The following is a 14,675-nucleotide window of genomic DNA, read 5'->3' as shown; positions in this document are numbered from 1 at the left end:
TTTTCGGTAAAAAATTTGCAACTGCAACTTTGATCTACATATTCAATATCTGGGGGCTAGACCAAAATGGTACATATTTGTTTCATTAAAGTTTATTATGAGTATAAATAAGTTGAAGTTTAATTATAAATACGAAAATACTTTTTCGACTACCCAATAAATGCCCCAAGCCAATTGAAAGCATGCTTCAAGTCACTCACACGCACATACATTACATGGGTATGCTTTCGTTTGAATTGCACTTGATTACCAGTGGCGAGCAGACGATTCTTGCGGCTAAGTTTGCCACGAAGTTTGTAACACCTAGAATTAAGCGTCGGAGACCCTATAAAGTATATACATATGTAAATGATCAGTATGTTGAGCCTAGTCGATTTAGGCATGCCCGTCTATCTATCTCTCCGTCTGTATATATACGATCTAGTCCCTAAGTTTCTAAGATACCGTTTTGAAATTTTGCAAACGTCATTTTCTCTTCAAGAAGCTGCTCATTTGTTCGAACTGTCGATATCGAACCACTATAACATATAACTGTCACACAAACTGAACGATTGGAATCAAATCTTTGTATGGAAAACTTTCGAATTTGCCATGATATCTTCACGAAATTTGGTATTGGTTGTTGTTCATAGAATTAATGTATTATAGGAAAAAATTGTTCAGATGGACTCACTATAACATATAGCTGCAATACAAACTGAACGTTTGGAATCAAATTCTTGTATGGAAAACTTTCGCATTTGACGTGTTATCTTCACGAAATTTTACATGGATTACTGTTTAAGGTAATAACATAATATCCGAAAAAACTGTTCAGATCGGATTACTATAGCATATAATTTCCATACAAACTGAACACATAGTTACTAAAAGAAATGCACCTGTGAAGGGTATATTAGCTTCGGTGCAGCCGAAGTTGACGTTTTTTCCTCTTTTTATCTGTTATTTAACAACTGAGATTCATGCTTAATTAAAATTTAATTTTAAATTATTTAATAATGTCAAGCTATTGTGCGACGGTTGCCTTCACCGCTTATGACCTTATGATGATTTATTAACGCAATCACGTGCTTGTATTTATGCATAATACAAATAAAATTGATATGAGATTTCAGTATTTTCGCTTTTTACTGTATATAAGCAGTGCATCCACATGGTTGCATTTTAATGTACAATTAAAATTTAATAAATCCTTGGACTTGTATTTCAGTGTATAGTACATTCGTTAAGTTTAAATATCTTATAAATCATTACAACCTTTAAATAAAATAAAAATCACGCCAAATCCCAATAAACTGCTGGTATTTTAATGGAAACTGTGTATTTGATTGCATTCTAAAAGGTTACTCATACGCCTACCATCTAGAGTACACCATGCAGTTTGACGGGGCGTATGAGTAACAATTGAAATGAGAGTATAGACCGCATAAATTTTCAAATTATTTTTGCGATCAGATCTTTCCATTAGAGCTAGGTTTAGGAATTTAGATACCAAAAGGACATATTATACAAACAAAAGCATTTCGAGAGTCAGCATGGTATTGTTATTGTAGTTTCTGAAACCATTTAGAGAAATGCCGCTGAGCTGGCTGAGAGGAATGAGCGGGGAAAAATTCAGGTCCTTTACGACTACGTACACTTGATCGGCTTAAGAGTCATGGGAACAGATCATTATGACCATCTTATTAAACCGTCCTCCTTGGCATTGTATGATAAAATGGGTAAAAATGGTCTTAAAAAAAGTTTATTTATTGTTTTTGGAAATCACTTTCGATCAATAATATTTTAAAACTAATACAAGTACACGTATTGGGTAGTCGAAAAAGTCTTTAGGTGGCTTGTGTGGCATTCTTCCCTTTTTTTATACAAAAATTTAGCGAATTTCTACATTATTTTCACTCATTTTTGAACAGCTGTAACTTTTTTGCAACTTCTCAAAATTTAATTTTTCTTTTTAGTTAAATGAAGCTTAAAATCTCACCTTTCCAATATGGCATGACGCAATGTGATTGGTATGACTGGAGATATGCAACTGCAACGATATCTATTCACAAGATACAAAAAGAATTTTTCGACTCTGAATTGAATATGTATATATGTAAGTTCGAGTGGGTGATAGCTTTTCTGTTTTCCACGTTGTTGGCTGTTATCCAAGAGCTGAATCTCAAGTATCTTATCATGAATCACCAATCGATAGGGTCAATGACTATTTAAGTGGGTCTCAATGGGGACGTCGATTCTTCTTTCTCAAATAGAAAGAAGCACCTATTATTAAAAAGAACTCTTCAGAGAGAGAAACGCTTCAATTTTAAAATTTTATTCAGCTTAGCTGTCACCGGTTTGAATCTCATGCGACCGAATTGGGTTAAGTCTTGCCTTATACAACTTGCTTTTGCCGACTCAGACGGGATCCTGACCTTAAGAGCCACTACAACTGCGTACAGTACTGGGTGTGTCAGTAGGGTTGCCACTCGACGCCAGCAGAGCAGTGTCATCCACATATATTGCCGTAATTATAAAATCTCTATTGAACACTGGGAGATCTACAGTGTAGAAAATCTATATCACAAGGGCAAGAATGGTGTCCTAAAAAATTAATTAAAAAAATTGTAGATTTTAATGTAGAAAAAAAACAAAGCTTTAATATACGGAATTTTATTCGAAGTCAAGAATGGAGTCATCGAAAAGCATATATAAATGATTCTATTTTATTTGAATTACACTTTATTGTATTATATATAAAATTTTTTAATTTAATTGTTTCGAAGTTATGTTTATAGGCAACTAGTACATATGAAACCTCTTGGAGGCAATATAAACCAATCCACTACAAAGTATAGAGGCTTTCGCATCACAAATACAAATAAATGATCCACTTTGCATTTCTGATCCAAGAGAGGCGCGTTTTGCATTGAGGAAGGACTTATGGTTGACATCAATGACCTTTCGATTGAGCTTTCTGCCAAAAAGCTGCTAAAATCAGCATACTCACTGAACATCTTTACCATACCCAACTGTAAATTTAAATACAGGGTGTTACTCAAATATGTATGTTTAACTTCAAGTTCTCACAACCAACCTTCTGCAGCGATTGCTTGCGAATTCAAATTGGTCTGATTTTCCATATTCCCCACACTCATCTATACGCATCATATTTATCGATGACGTTTAACCGTCGTTCATCCCGAACACATGGTTCGAAGTTTAGAAGACATTGATGGGATTCAGTCACTTGGATTTAAGAAATATTACATTTACCAAGATTGCGGTAGTCTCGGTATTCAATTTCGTTTTCAGCCCACAACTTTCAACGTTTGTGCGGTATTAGACGCGTCGCCGGATGTCTCCAATTCCGGTCATCCCGACCATTTGAAACTTCGTGGCTTCATCTGCTGCTTTCGGATCTTTGAGAAAATTCTTCTGCAGCAATGCCGGTTTATCCCTTGCGGTAGCCAAATGTAAGCAGCTGCGCAATTGTTATGTCAATTTTGCCTTAAGCGCCAAGACAGGCCAACACTAAACAATTTTGACGCTCCCATGCCCCTGTTGGCAATTTCAACTTTCAGTTTCCGCTTGTCTTTGCTTTTTTTGCTGCTTATTGTTGCTTGTTTTTGTTGATGCTGTTGTCCGTTTGTTTGTGTAATTTATTATTTATTATATAATTATATATATTTGGTAGTGCCTTTCAAAGAATTTACGCCCAATTAAGCTTTCAAACCTCCTCCTTCCGCTGTATTATTGCAAACTACAATCATCGGACGCGCTGTTGATTTGCTGTTTGGTTTTGCGTGATGCACGGCGTATGAGTGACCTGCAATTTGGAGCATATTCTTTATTAGTCTTTCATCTGCACCACACCCACTAAAGCAAGGGGTGTGGGGGGTGGTAAATAAAGAGCAAAACTTATAATATACATACTGACCTAGATCTGGGTTTTCGCTTGGCATCGCCGCTGCTGGTGGCTGGATCAACAGTTTCGACCAAACTGCACTTTTTATCACTGGAAACGGAAGTGCTGGCATTGCGATTCTTGTCTGCGAAAAGAAATATATAAGCAAAAAGTTAATTTTTATATATATATGTACATATTTAATATGGCACTATTAATTTATATAATGCATGTTTCATAAAAATGTATAACAATAATACAAATCTGACAATTTTCCATAGCGGAAAGAGATTCATATTTTTTAATAAATTATCTTCTAGTTAAACTAAAAAAATTAAAAAAAAGTGTAAAATCGTAAAAATGAAAAACCGAGAAATCTAATTTTTTAAGCTTCTAAGGCAGGCTTCCCCCTTAAAGCACAAAGACATTAGACTTTTTAATTGTGCATTTAAATTGCTCTTTGTCTTGGCAAAATCCAGAGCAAAGCAGAGTACAATGTGTGTTAAAAATGCAACTCTGTTATGCAAAATTATTAAAAATAGTCACAAAATAAGTTCGTGGCAATAAAAACTTTTGCCATTTACTTGTGCATGACGCCACAAGACTATCAGCACACAACAACAATAGCGAGAGCTATTAACAGCTCAGTAGTTGCCATGCTAATGCCAGTGGGCCATTAAAACCCCAGAACTACAACTGAATGCAGCGAAGAAGAACAAGAAGAAGAAGAATGGCAAACGATGGAATCCAGAAATCGGTCAAAACGCAGAAGTGCAAAAATATGAGAGCAAAGAGGTATGTTTGTCCGCAAAATGCGACGACGTACGTATGTACGAAGTACGGAAGTGAACCATGAGGCAGGGCTGAGAGAACTGAAAGGACTGAGAGGGTTGACCGGGCAGGGCATATCCCAGTCTGTAGTTTTTAATTTATACTTCGCGTGATTTACTATGTCTGACTTTATTGAACAAAAAAGTGCGATTAAATTTAGTTTGCGGAATGAAATTTCACCTGCAGATACGTTGAGGATGTTGCAAAAAGCCTTTGAGGACCAAACTCGGTCTTCCAAAAGTGTTTATAAGTACTACAACGAGTTCAAAGACAGTCGTGAGAGTGTTGAGTAAAAAGTGTCGTGTAAAACTGACCAAAAACATCGACTGACGAACATCACGTCAAACAAGTCAAAGACAGAAGAGTCAATCTCGAATGGTTTTAAAAACCATCAATTTTTTCGATTTTTTAGAAAAAGACTGTCGTGTTAACATCTGTGAAAGCATGCTTTCTGACTATCAAAACGTAATGAAACGAATCATAACTGAGGATGAAACTTGGATCTAGGCTTCCGATCCCGAAACAACCGATCACTTGAACAAATATCGTACTAAGGGCGAACCGAAATCGAAAGAACCACGTCAAAGTCGCTCAAAAATCAAGGTTATGTTTACGATTATTATCGAGGTGTACTGCACTCCGGACTCCTTTATACCGTGCAAACTGTCAACAAGGAATACTATTTGCCCTATATCTCTTGTTTTTTTGCACCACTATAGAGCACCATCGGACACTGCATTGATTCTTCGTGAGTTTTCAAGTAATATCGTGCCGCAACCACCGTATTCGCCTGATTTAGCTCCGTTTGACTTCTGGTTATTCAGCAAACTCAAACGACCGCCATCCGGTCACCACAGTTAATCAAAGTTGTTATTCGGTAGTCCTTATGGAAACCAATTCCTTGAGAATAGCGACCGAAAACTAGAAAGCGAATATACATATGTGCAGTTCTTAAGGGGGAAGCCTGCTTTAGAAGCTTCAAAAATTCGAATTTTTTGTTTTTTTAAATCTCTTTAAAAATAATCTAAGAATATGTCCCCAAATTTATAGATGGGAATTCGAAATATTTTCGAAACTAGAAGGGAAATAGTGACCGAACGTCTAGCAGATATATGAGCCCTTGTGTAGAAAGCGAAAGTGTTTTGTTTCCTAAAACAAAATCGATGGTCAAAGGAACCCATTTTCAGTCGGTTACGGACATCCAGGTGGCCGTGACGATGGTACACGCGAAAGCTTTGAGGCGCGATTTCTTTATTTCTTTCCCTCCCAAAATATCGATTTTTTTGAGCCTCTAAAACAGGCTCCCCCCTTAAGCCAAACTCCAAGATAAAGAGCGATTTTTACATAACAATTTTTGAATTGAATTTGAATAGAACTAACTACTCTTTTGAAAAAGTTTCAATATGTTTAATTTATTGGCTGAAGTAGACATAAAATCTATAAAATATATAAAAAATGAAAAACTGCATTGTAGTGCCAAAAATAATGAGCTGGCAACTGTTCTCATAATGTTGATGGTATTCCTACAAGGCATGTGAATATTTATTTAAATACCGCATACTTCGTGTACATATAGTATACATATATGTATAGGGTGATTTTTTAAGAGCTTGATAACTTTTTTTTAAAAAAGAACGCATAAAATTTGCAAAATCTCATCGGTTCTTTATTTGAAACGTTAGATTGGTTCATGACATTTACTTTTTGAAGATAATTTCATTTAAATGTTGACCGCGGCTGCGTCTTAGGTGGTCCATTCGGAAAGTCCAATTTTGGGCAACTTTTTCGAGCATTTCGGCCGGAATAGCCCGAATTTCTTCGGAAATGTTGTCTTCCAAAGCTGGAATAGTTGCTGGCTTATTTCTGTAGACTTTAGACTTGACGTAGCCCCACAAAAAATAGTCTAAAGGCGTTAAATCGCATGATCTTGGTGGCCAACTTACGGGTCCATTTCTTGAGATGAATTGTTGTCCGAAGTTTTCCCTCAAAATGGCCATAGAATCGCGAGCTGTGTGGCATGTAGCGCCATCTTGTTGAAACCACATGTCAACCAAGTTCAGTTCTTCCATTTTTGGCAACAAAAAGTTTGTTAGCATCGAACGATAGCGATCGCCATTCACCGTAACGTTGCGTCCAACAGCATCTTTGAAAAAATACGGTCCAATGATTCCACCAGCGTACAAACCACACCAAACAGTGCATTTTTCGGGATGCATGGGCAGTTCTTGAACGGCTTCTGGTTGCTCTTCACCCCAAATGCGGCAATTTTGCTTATTTACGTAGCCATTCAACCAGAAATGAGCCTCATCGCTGAACAAAATTAAAGCGCGAAACACATTTCGAACCGAACACTGATTTTGGTAATAAAATTCAATGATTTGCAAGCGTTGCTCGTTAGTAAGTCTATTCATGATGAAATGTCAAAGCATACTGAGCATCTTTCTCTTTGACACCATGTCTGAAATCCCACGTGATCTGTCAAATACTAATGCATGAAAATCCTAACCTCAAAAAAATCACCCGTTAGATGTATTGAAGCAAAAGTATGGAAAATACTTTCGTTTCGAGTTTTACGAATTTGAGTGGAATGTGTTTGTGTCGAACATTTATGTTACGTAACCGGATGTACGAGTATTTGGTAAATTCGCCAAAGCAGTAATTTTAACAAGTTAGAGAAATTAGTGAATTTCGACGGAATTTGAACGGCATACGTGGCAATTTTATTAAACTCTGTCAAATCAAGATATAATAAATCAAACAGAAAGACAATGATAACAATTGATAAATTATATTCAACAAAAACAAAATACAAAAATAAATCCATTATTAGTGAAGCAAATAGAGGGCTTTATTTAGCATAGTTAGAGTGATTCGATTCGGGTCAAATATGCAACGTTTTGTTCGATAACTTGTTGTCGTTGTGAAAGTAATTTCATAATGATTAGCTCATTGGAATCCTTTAACTTATTTCCAAAAAACTGGGTCTGTCGATTTTCACAAGCTTCTCTTGAAGCAAATTTTGCACAAGCCATATCATTTGCGATAGACAGGAACAGGTAATAATTATGTTGGAGCAGGTCTGCACTATAAGCTGAATGCATTAAAATTAACTAATCTACTTGTTGACAGTGGAGGTCCGAATGGAGAATTTGGTAAGAGGGAAGGAAATTAAATTCCCTTTCTCTTTTTCCAGCATCCCTTCCCTCTCCATTAATATATATACCATCGCTCTAGATTGTTTAGTTCGCCTGCTGCGTCAAGTTGAGTAAACGTGTGTTTGTAGTACTCGTCACGAAAATGGAAAAACGAAATCAAGAGCAACGCGTCGCGATAAAATTTTGCGCCAGATGGGCGCAACAGCTTCGAAAACGTACACAAAAATTGTAAGAGTGTATGGTGTCCCAGTATTTGGCCTCTAAAGGGATCGTCGTGTTGCAACAGCCGCCTTATTCGCCCGATATGCCACCCTGCGACTTTTTTGTTTCCTAAAACAAAATCGATGGTCAAAGGAACCCATTTTCAGTCGGTTACGGACATCCAGGTGGCCGTGACGATGGTACTCGCGGACATCCCAGTCGAAGCGTTCCAGAAATGTTACGAAGCATGGAAAACTCGCTGGAACTGGAGACTACTTTGAAGGGGATGGCAAAGTTGTAGAATAATTTTCAAACATACGGTTTTTATGGAATCAGTCTCATTACTTAATTGTCATACCTCGTATAAGGTTCTATCGATCGTATTGTGTGAAAGATTAAAGCCCACCGTCAACAAAATGATTAGACCTTATTAGTGTGGCTTTAGACCTGGCAAATCAACAACCGACCAGATATTCACCATGCGCCAAATTTCGGATAAGACTCGTGAAAGGAGAATCGCCAGACACCACCTCCTCGTTGATTTCAAAGCTGCTTTCGACGGCACGAAAAGGAGCTGCCCTTCTGCCGCGATGTCTGCATTTGGTATCCCCGCAAAGCTAATACGGCTGTGTAAACTGACGTTGAGCAACACCAAAAGCTCCCTCAGGATCGAGAAGGACATCTCCGAGCCGTTTGATACCAAACGAGGTTTCAGACAATGCGACTCCCTATCATGCGACTTCTTCAATCTGCTTCTGGAGAAAATAATTAGATCTGCAGAACTTAATCGAGCAGATAAAATCTTTTATAAGAGTGTAAAATTGCTTGCGTATGGCGATGATAGTGATGCCCTACGAATATCGCATTCGATGGAGATGGATGATGAGCTGTATGAGATATATGACGACATTGACATAGTTCAGCGAATTAAAAGACAGCGGCTCCGCTGACTAGGTCATATTGTCCGAATGGACCCAAACACAGCTCTGAAAGTATTCGACGCAGTACCCGTCGGGGGAAGCAGAGGAAGAGGAAGAACCTCCGTTGGAACAACCAAGTGGAGAAGGACCTGACTTCGTTTGGAATCTCCAATTGGCGTCACGTAGCGAAAAGACGAAACGACTGGCGCGCTGTTGTTAACTCGGTTATAATCGCGCAAGCGGTGTCTATGCCAATAAAGAAGAAGTCTCTGAAAAAGTGGTTGATAGAAACCCCTAGAAAGGATCTCCAATTACGAGCTCTTAATTGTAACGGAAAGATCCACCGCCTAACGGTTATATTTTTTATTATTATTTTTATCAATCGATTTTCCAAAATAGCAAGCGAAAATATTATTTTTTTTGACCCACCTTAATATACATATATAATATGTACTATACATGCTTCATACACAAGTTATTACAAATTTTTATTGATTTCTCCATGCTCAATGAGCAGGCATTGGAAAGTGCCAAACAAAACCGCTAATATTCGCACTCACTCTGTCAATTGAATGTTTTATTGAGCAGATTTTCAAGTGCACTAGTAGTGGCACTGGCAACAGCTGCCTGATAATATATTACTTTTGCGAGTCGATTTGAGTCTTTTGTGGCAGCAATATTGGGGGTGTGCAGCCACTCACACACGTTCATGCAAATAAGCAATTTAGGGGCAATATGCTTGAATGGGAATTTGCAACCATAGGGATGAGAGAATATTTAATTAACATACACTGGAGCGGCCGTTATTTCCAAAGTTGAATGTGTTTTTAAACTCCCCTTCAAGTCTTTTTTCAGGTTAAATCGTGCCTAAATAATTTCTTTTCTTTCTTTTTGTTTTATAAAATGACTTTTTTTGATCTTTGCAAATTCTAATTCAAAAAGCATTTTCAAAAATGATTCCTTCAAAAGTTAGACGCCTACCTTTCAAAAGGTAGGAAAATCAACAGCGACTATTAAGGGGCGTTATTAGACCGATTAAAAGACGGAATTGCCGAAAAACGTTACGCACTCCTTTCGCATCCACTGTATACTCCATATCTGGCCCCCAGCAAGAGAAGAGAACTATTTTAGACCGGGCAGTTTTCAATTGACTTGTTATACACACATTTATACAGTATGTATGTATATAAATTTGTTTTCGTTCGAAATACACTTAAATGCGAGTAGCGAGCAGACGGTTGTTGTGGCTTCCCTTTGGTTTGCTGCCGGCATTTCGTTGGTTCACGGTGTGCGCACATGTCAGTAAAGTAGACAAACAAGTGGACAGACGGACGAACATACGGACGGATGGAATGGCGTACAAAGATGAACAGGCGGAAAGACATGTATTCGTAGCGTTGGTAATAGAGCAAGAGCAATGTGGAGTTTAAAGTGAAATGGTCACTTTAGAGAAAGGTAAAAATGCAAAAACAACTACAGCAATACCAACAAACATTACGAATTTTATTAAAATAGCTATTACGAGCGTTTCCCACAGCTGCCGTGTAAGTATTTTTGGATTTTTGTTGTTTTTTTAATACACTCATTCATTTATTTCTTAATTAAAATATAATTTTAAATATATAATAATTTCAAGCTTTTGTGCGGTGGTTACCTTCATCGTGTGTGAACTTCCAGTGATTTATTAATGCAGTCAGTGCCTGTACACCCTGTCAAGAGGTACAACGAATTCAATCGTGGCCGAAGCTCGCTCAAAGACGAATTCCGTGAAGGTCGTCCAAAAACAGCCGTTGTGCCAGAAAACATCGATGCCGTACGTGAACTGATAATGCAAGACCGTCATGTAACATACCTTCAGATAGAGGCATGCCTATGCATTTCTCCCACCAGTATACATTCGATATTGCATGAACACCTGGCCGTAAAAAAAGGTTTGTTCTCATTGGATGCCGCACAATTTGACAATCGCTCAAAAAAAGGCTCGTGTGGATTGGTGTAAAGAAATGGTGAAAAAATACGATCGCGGTGCTCCAAAAGAAGTTTATAAGATCGCCACAGGTGACGAATCAAGAATCTATGCGTATGAGCCCGAAACAAAACAGCAATCGACCGTGTGGGTCTTCCAAGACGAGCCAAATCCAACGGAAATTGTTCGTGAAAGAAGCCCTTAGAAGCAAATGGTCGCTTGTTTCAACGGCAAAACTGGTCATGTGGCGACTGTTACGCATGAGCAACGTAGGAAGGTCAATTCTGAGTGGTAAACCACCATTTGTTGCCTGAAGTCTTCGGAGAAATTCGAAAAACGAACAAGAGAAGACGAATCATTGTGCACCATGACAATGCGAGCTCTCACACATCGGCTCAAACCAGCGCCTTTTTGACCGGCCAAAACATCGAATTGATGGGTCATCCGCCGTACAGCCCTGACTTGGCACCCAATGACTTCTTTTTATTCCCACACATCAAGAAAATAATGCGTGGTCAACGATTTTCGTCGCCAGAAGATGCTGTTGAAGCATTCAAAAACCATGTTTTGGAGGTGTCTCAATCGGAGTGGAAAAAGTGCTTCGAAAATTGGTTTGAGCGCATGCAAAAGTGTATAAATCTTGATGGAGAATATTTTGAAAAACAATAAAACCATTTTCGTTGATAAATATTCCTATTTTCATTATTAAGCCAGAAATATATATAGCAGCCCTCGTATACATACGGACGAACAGATAAATTGAGATAGTTAAATCGATCTAGCTCTTCGACGTTCCGGGTGTAACAAAATTCATGGAAACTTAAAATATTCTTGTTATCCACATTTCTTCAGACGAGGTGTTTAATTATAAGTATTTTCGGTCATCATCACCAACCATGACTAATAATAATAAGCTCAGATTTATGCTTTGTCAGTGTAACACTTCACAATGCCACGTATCAAATTTTGCTCAGTCGGGTCCCGAGATATGGGATTTCACCAAAAAGTGGGCGCCCTTGTCCAATTTTCACACCGGTGAACTCGATTTTTATTAGATTTTGTACATTTTCACACTATAGGTAGGAGTTGTTGTACATAGTATTTGCGCTGTTGTAGCTTAATCGGTTTAGGAGATTGCGTCACTTTTCCAAAAATTTTTTTCACAGGTGCCCCATTCCTGAGTTTTATACCTTAATTTAGTGCTTATTTATGGCACTTTAAACGTTTTCGGTTAATGGCGATTTGTGGGCGTGGCCCGATTACGCCCATCTAAGAACTCGATTTTTTTTTTTGTACTAAGAAACCTGCAGCTCGCACGGAAGGACGGACGGACGGACAGACAGACGGTCAACCGGATTTCTATTTTCCTCGTCACCCTGATTATTTATATATGCATAACCTTATATCTATCCCGATTAGTTTTAGGTAATACGTACAACCGTTAGGCGAAAAAAAATAATAATACTCTGTAGCAACTGGTTACAAGAGTATAAAAAGAATCGATACGCGCCCCCTCTTCGTCGATTTTAAAGCTGCTTTTAACAGCACGAAAGGAACCTGCCTTAATGCCACTTTGTCTGAATTTGGTATCCCCGCAAAAACTATTTATTCTGGTGGTGCTCCACTGTCTGCGCTAAGCACGCTCAGTTTGTTTGTGCTGCGTAAATTTGGCTATTTGTTGAGAGTACTTACTTCTACTTGATGATGCGCTGACATATGCCGAAGAGCGCCGCTTGAGTCCACTTGTGCCGTCATTATTGCTCCCGACGGGCAGAAATCGCGATAGTGACAGCAACGTTTTGAAGAGGTCAGTCACGTTTTGATCCTCCTTGGCGGAGCACTCCAGCACTTTCGCTCTGCAAGTGAGAAAATAATGTAACTGATTAAAAATGGGGTGTTCAAGGAAAACAATTGTTACGAGTACACAGAAAATATTTGTTATTATTTGATGTAAGAAAAACGAAACTGCAAAATGCGATGATTTTATTGACTTAAAAAAAGTTAATAACAAGAAAAAATTTTAACTTCGGTTGTACCGAAGCTATAGTACGAGTATTCGTCACAAGTACTAAAGATTTCTTACGCGAATTTGATTTTGATCGTTCACTTTGTATGCCAGATATATGCTATAGACATCCGAGTGGAACAATTTCTAAGTATATTGCACCAATACCTCAGCCAATTATCGGTGCTAAATTTTTTTGAAGGCACACAGACAGAACGACGGACATGGCTAACTCGACTCAGATAGTCTTGCTGATCATTTATATATAAAACTAGCTGACCCCGCAGCCGTTGTCCTGCGTGAAATTATATGGTTTGTAATGAAAAGAAAGTTAAATTTCTCATTTCATTTTTTTTTTCAATGTAACGCAGCTTTATAAATAACATTTTTCGGTTTCTGTTCCGGTGTACAGAAAAGATGGTTTTCCAACTCGTGAGCACGCCACGGCCGTGTGAAAAACATAGCATTTCCAAATTTATGCCTCACACTATGCGACTATATTTAGGTCCTGTTGATTGACATCTCAAATTCAATTTTCACTGGAAACGGAATACGTTTGAACTTAAAAGAGAAATCCTTAGACCTCAAAAGAATTCGTAGAATCAAGCATTCTCCTTCTTGTATTCGATAGGTGCGTCACAATCAGTCAGGTTCCATTACACACTTTCGGCGCTTGAAGATTGCGAAATATAATAACGACGGATCTTACTTTGAGACGCAAATGATACGGTGGCATACCAAGCCTGTCTAAAGAATTTAGTACTACCACTGGATAATTCACGGCGTCGTCTTCATACGACCGATCGATTTGTATGAGCGCAAGTCTCCCGGAGTTTGACTTTAAATCTTTCAGTTGAAGTCAAAAACATCGGTATTTTTGGCAGCTAACATTGCACGTGCACTTAAGGAATCGTTGTTACGATAATTTGGCCAATGTCCGAACATTTGTGATGAGTTCATCTTTCGTGAATTGATAAAGGGAAGATGGAATTGATATCGAACCACCGGAAGTATCAACCGTTATTGTACCATTTCCAATTTTTAGCGAAGACGATGTAAAATGTCTTTGACAATGTCGATGTTTATATCGAAAAGTATGCGAACGTCATTTTCATTCCAGTGATTAACGTGTTCCAGCATTTGTAATTGCTGGCTTACTTCTCCAAAACTTTCACATATTCCCATATACCATTCACAGTAAACAATGACTCAAATAAAGTTGAACCGCGTACATTAATCAATAGCTACCGAAGATAGAAACAATCGTCGTTTTTCGGGTGGATTGTGTAAATTCGTCCTAATGCATTAGTTGATAAGACACCTGCATGTCAATCTACTGGTTGGCCTTGCTTTCTGCGTAACTATTCGACGATGCATTCCATGTATAATACCAAGGTATTTTCGAATAGAGCAATGTTCTCACAAACGAATCACTGACGAAAGTTGAGAAAAAACTCGTCAATGTTAATTTTGTTGCTCTCGATGTTTTCCACTGGCTATACTGTATTCTCTGGGTTGAAATACACTCTTTGGCCATTCTCCAAATTAACTGCGAGACGCACAACAGTCGGAAAACGTTCATGAATTGTAAAAGTAAATATCCTACAAAGCGCTTTATTGCAGTTCACGTATCGACCGTATCGTTCAAGACCAATAATCGCCATGTTGCGTCCTTTGGCGACGTACTTACAAACGTATTTTATCGATT

The 14,675-nt window shown here is 38.1% G+C and overlaps 1 protein-coding gene across 1 annotated transcript in view; it reads right to left on the bottom strand.

The window, feature by feature from the left end:
• Window positions 1-2,716: 2,716 nt before the first annotated feature.
• LOC125777067 (GTP-binding protein Di-Ras2-like) overlaps window positions 2,717-14,675 on the bottom strand; it is a 47,871-nt gene continuing 35,912 nt past the window's right edge. Inside the window, exons 4-7 of the mRNA XM_049450955.1 lie at window positions 12,655-12,818; window positions 3,923-4,034; window positions 3,080-3,811; window positions 2,717-3,014 (exon numbers count right to left, since the gene is read on the bottom strand). Coding sequence (XP_049306912.1) covers window positions 3,736-3,811; window positions 3,923-4,034; window positions 12,655-12,818 — 352 coding nt within the window. The 3' untranslated portion in view covers window positions 2,717-3,014; window positions 3,080-3,735. The remainder of the gene's footprint in view (window positions 3,015-3,079; window positions 3,812-3,922; window positions 4,035-12,654; window positions 12,819-14,675) is intronic.

The sequence above is a fragment of the Bactrocera dorsalis genome, chromosome 3 (genome assembly GCF_023373825.1).
Source record: "Bactrocera dorsalis isolate Fly_Bdor chromosome 3, ASM2337382v1, whole genome shotgun sequence".
NCBI lineage: Eukaryota > Metazoa > Arthropoda > Insecta > Diptera > Tephritidae > Bactrocera > Bactrocera dorsalis.
Note: the sequence above shows the minus strand (reverse complement) of the source record. Positions and strands in the feature narration are given on the sequence as shown.